This window comes from Penaeus monodon, chromosome 15, assembly GCF_015228065.2.
Source record: "Penaeus monodon isolate SGIC_2016 chromosome 15, NSTDA_Pmon_1, whole genome shotgun sequence".
Classification (NCBI taxonomy): Eukaryota; Metazoa; Arthropoda; class Malacostraca; order Decapoda; family Penaeidae; genus Penaeus; species Penaeus monodon.
In genome coordinates this window covers 36,954,592-36,954,929 of record NC_051400.1, presented here as the reverse complement: position 1 = coordinate 36,954,929, position 338 = coordinate 36,954,592, and the positions used below count along the sequence as shown (strand labels likewise).

The 338-nt window shown below is 38.2% G+C and overlaps 1 protein-coding gene across 1 annotated transcript in view; it reads right to left on the bottom strand.

Annotated features, from left to right (window-relative positions):
• Positions 1-338, bottom strand: part of LOC119582005 (pre-mRNA-splicing factor 38B-like) — a gene marked incomplete in the record, with an annotated part of 22,032 nt that overhangs the window by 15,168 nt on the left and 6,526 nt on the right. Inside the window, 1 exon segment of the mRNA XM_037930201.1 lies at positions 232-338. Within this exon segment, the coding sequence (XP_037786129.1) occupies positions 232-338 (107 nt within the window).

Genomic DNA, 338 nt, shown 5'->3' with positions numbered 1-338 from the left:
GACAGTGCAATGTAGTCTTATATACTTACTGCAAGCATTGCCCGGTTCATGTGCATGTATGTGTATGAGCTGTACAAAATGATACTCTAAATATTGTGATGCTAGCATACTAAAAGTACTGTTCATTTCATTTCACAAAAATTTCATAACTTTATAAAGTCTTTGTCTTCTTTGAAAATAAAACATCAATTTCTTTAATCGACATAAACACCAAAAGGACTATGTCATTACCATCATGCTTCCCTGAAGGCCCAGCCATGTACACAGGTGACCTTCGACGGTTTCCTCGTGGAGACCTTGACCTAGAACGGGACCTAGAACGACTTCTTCTATCACGA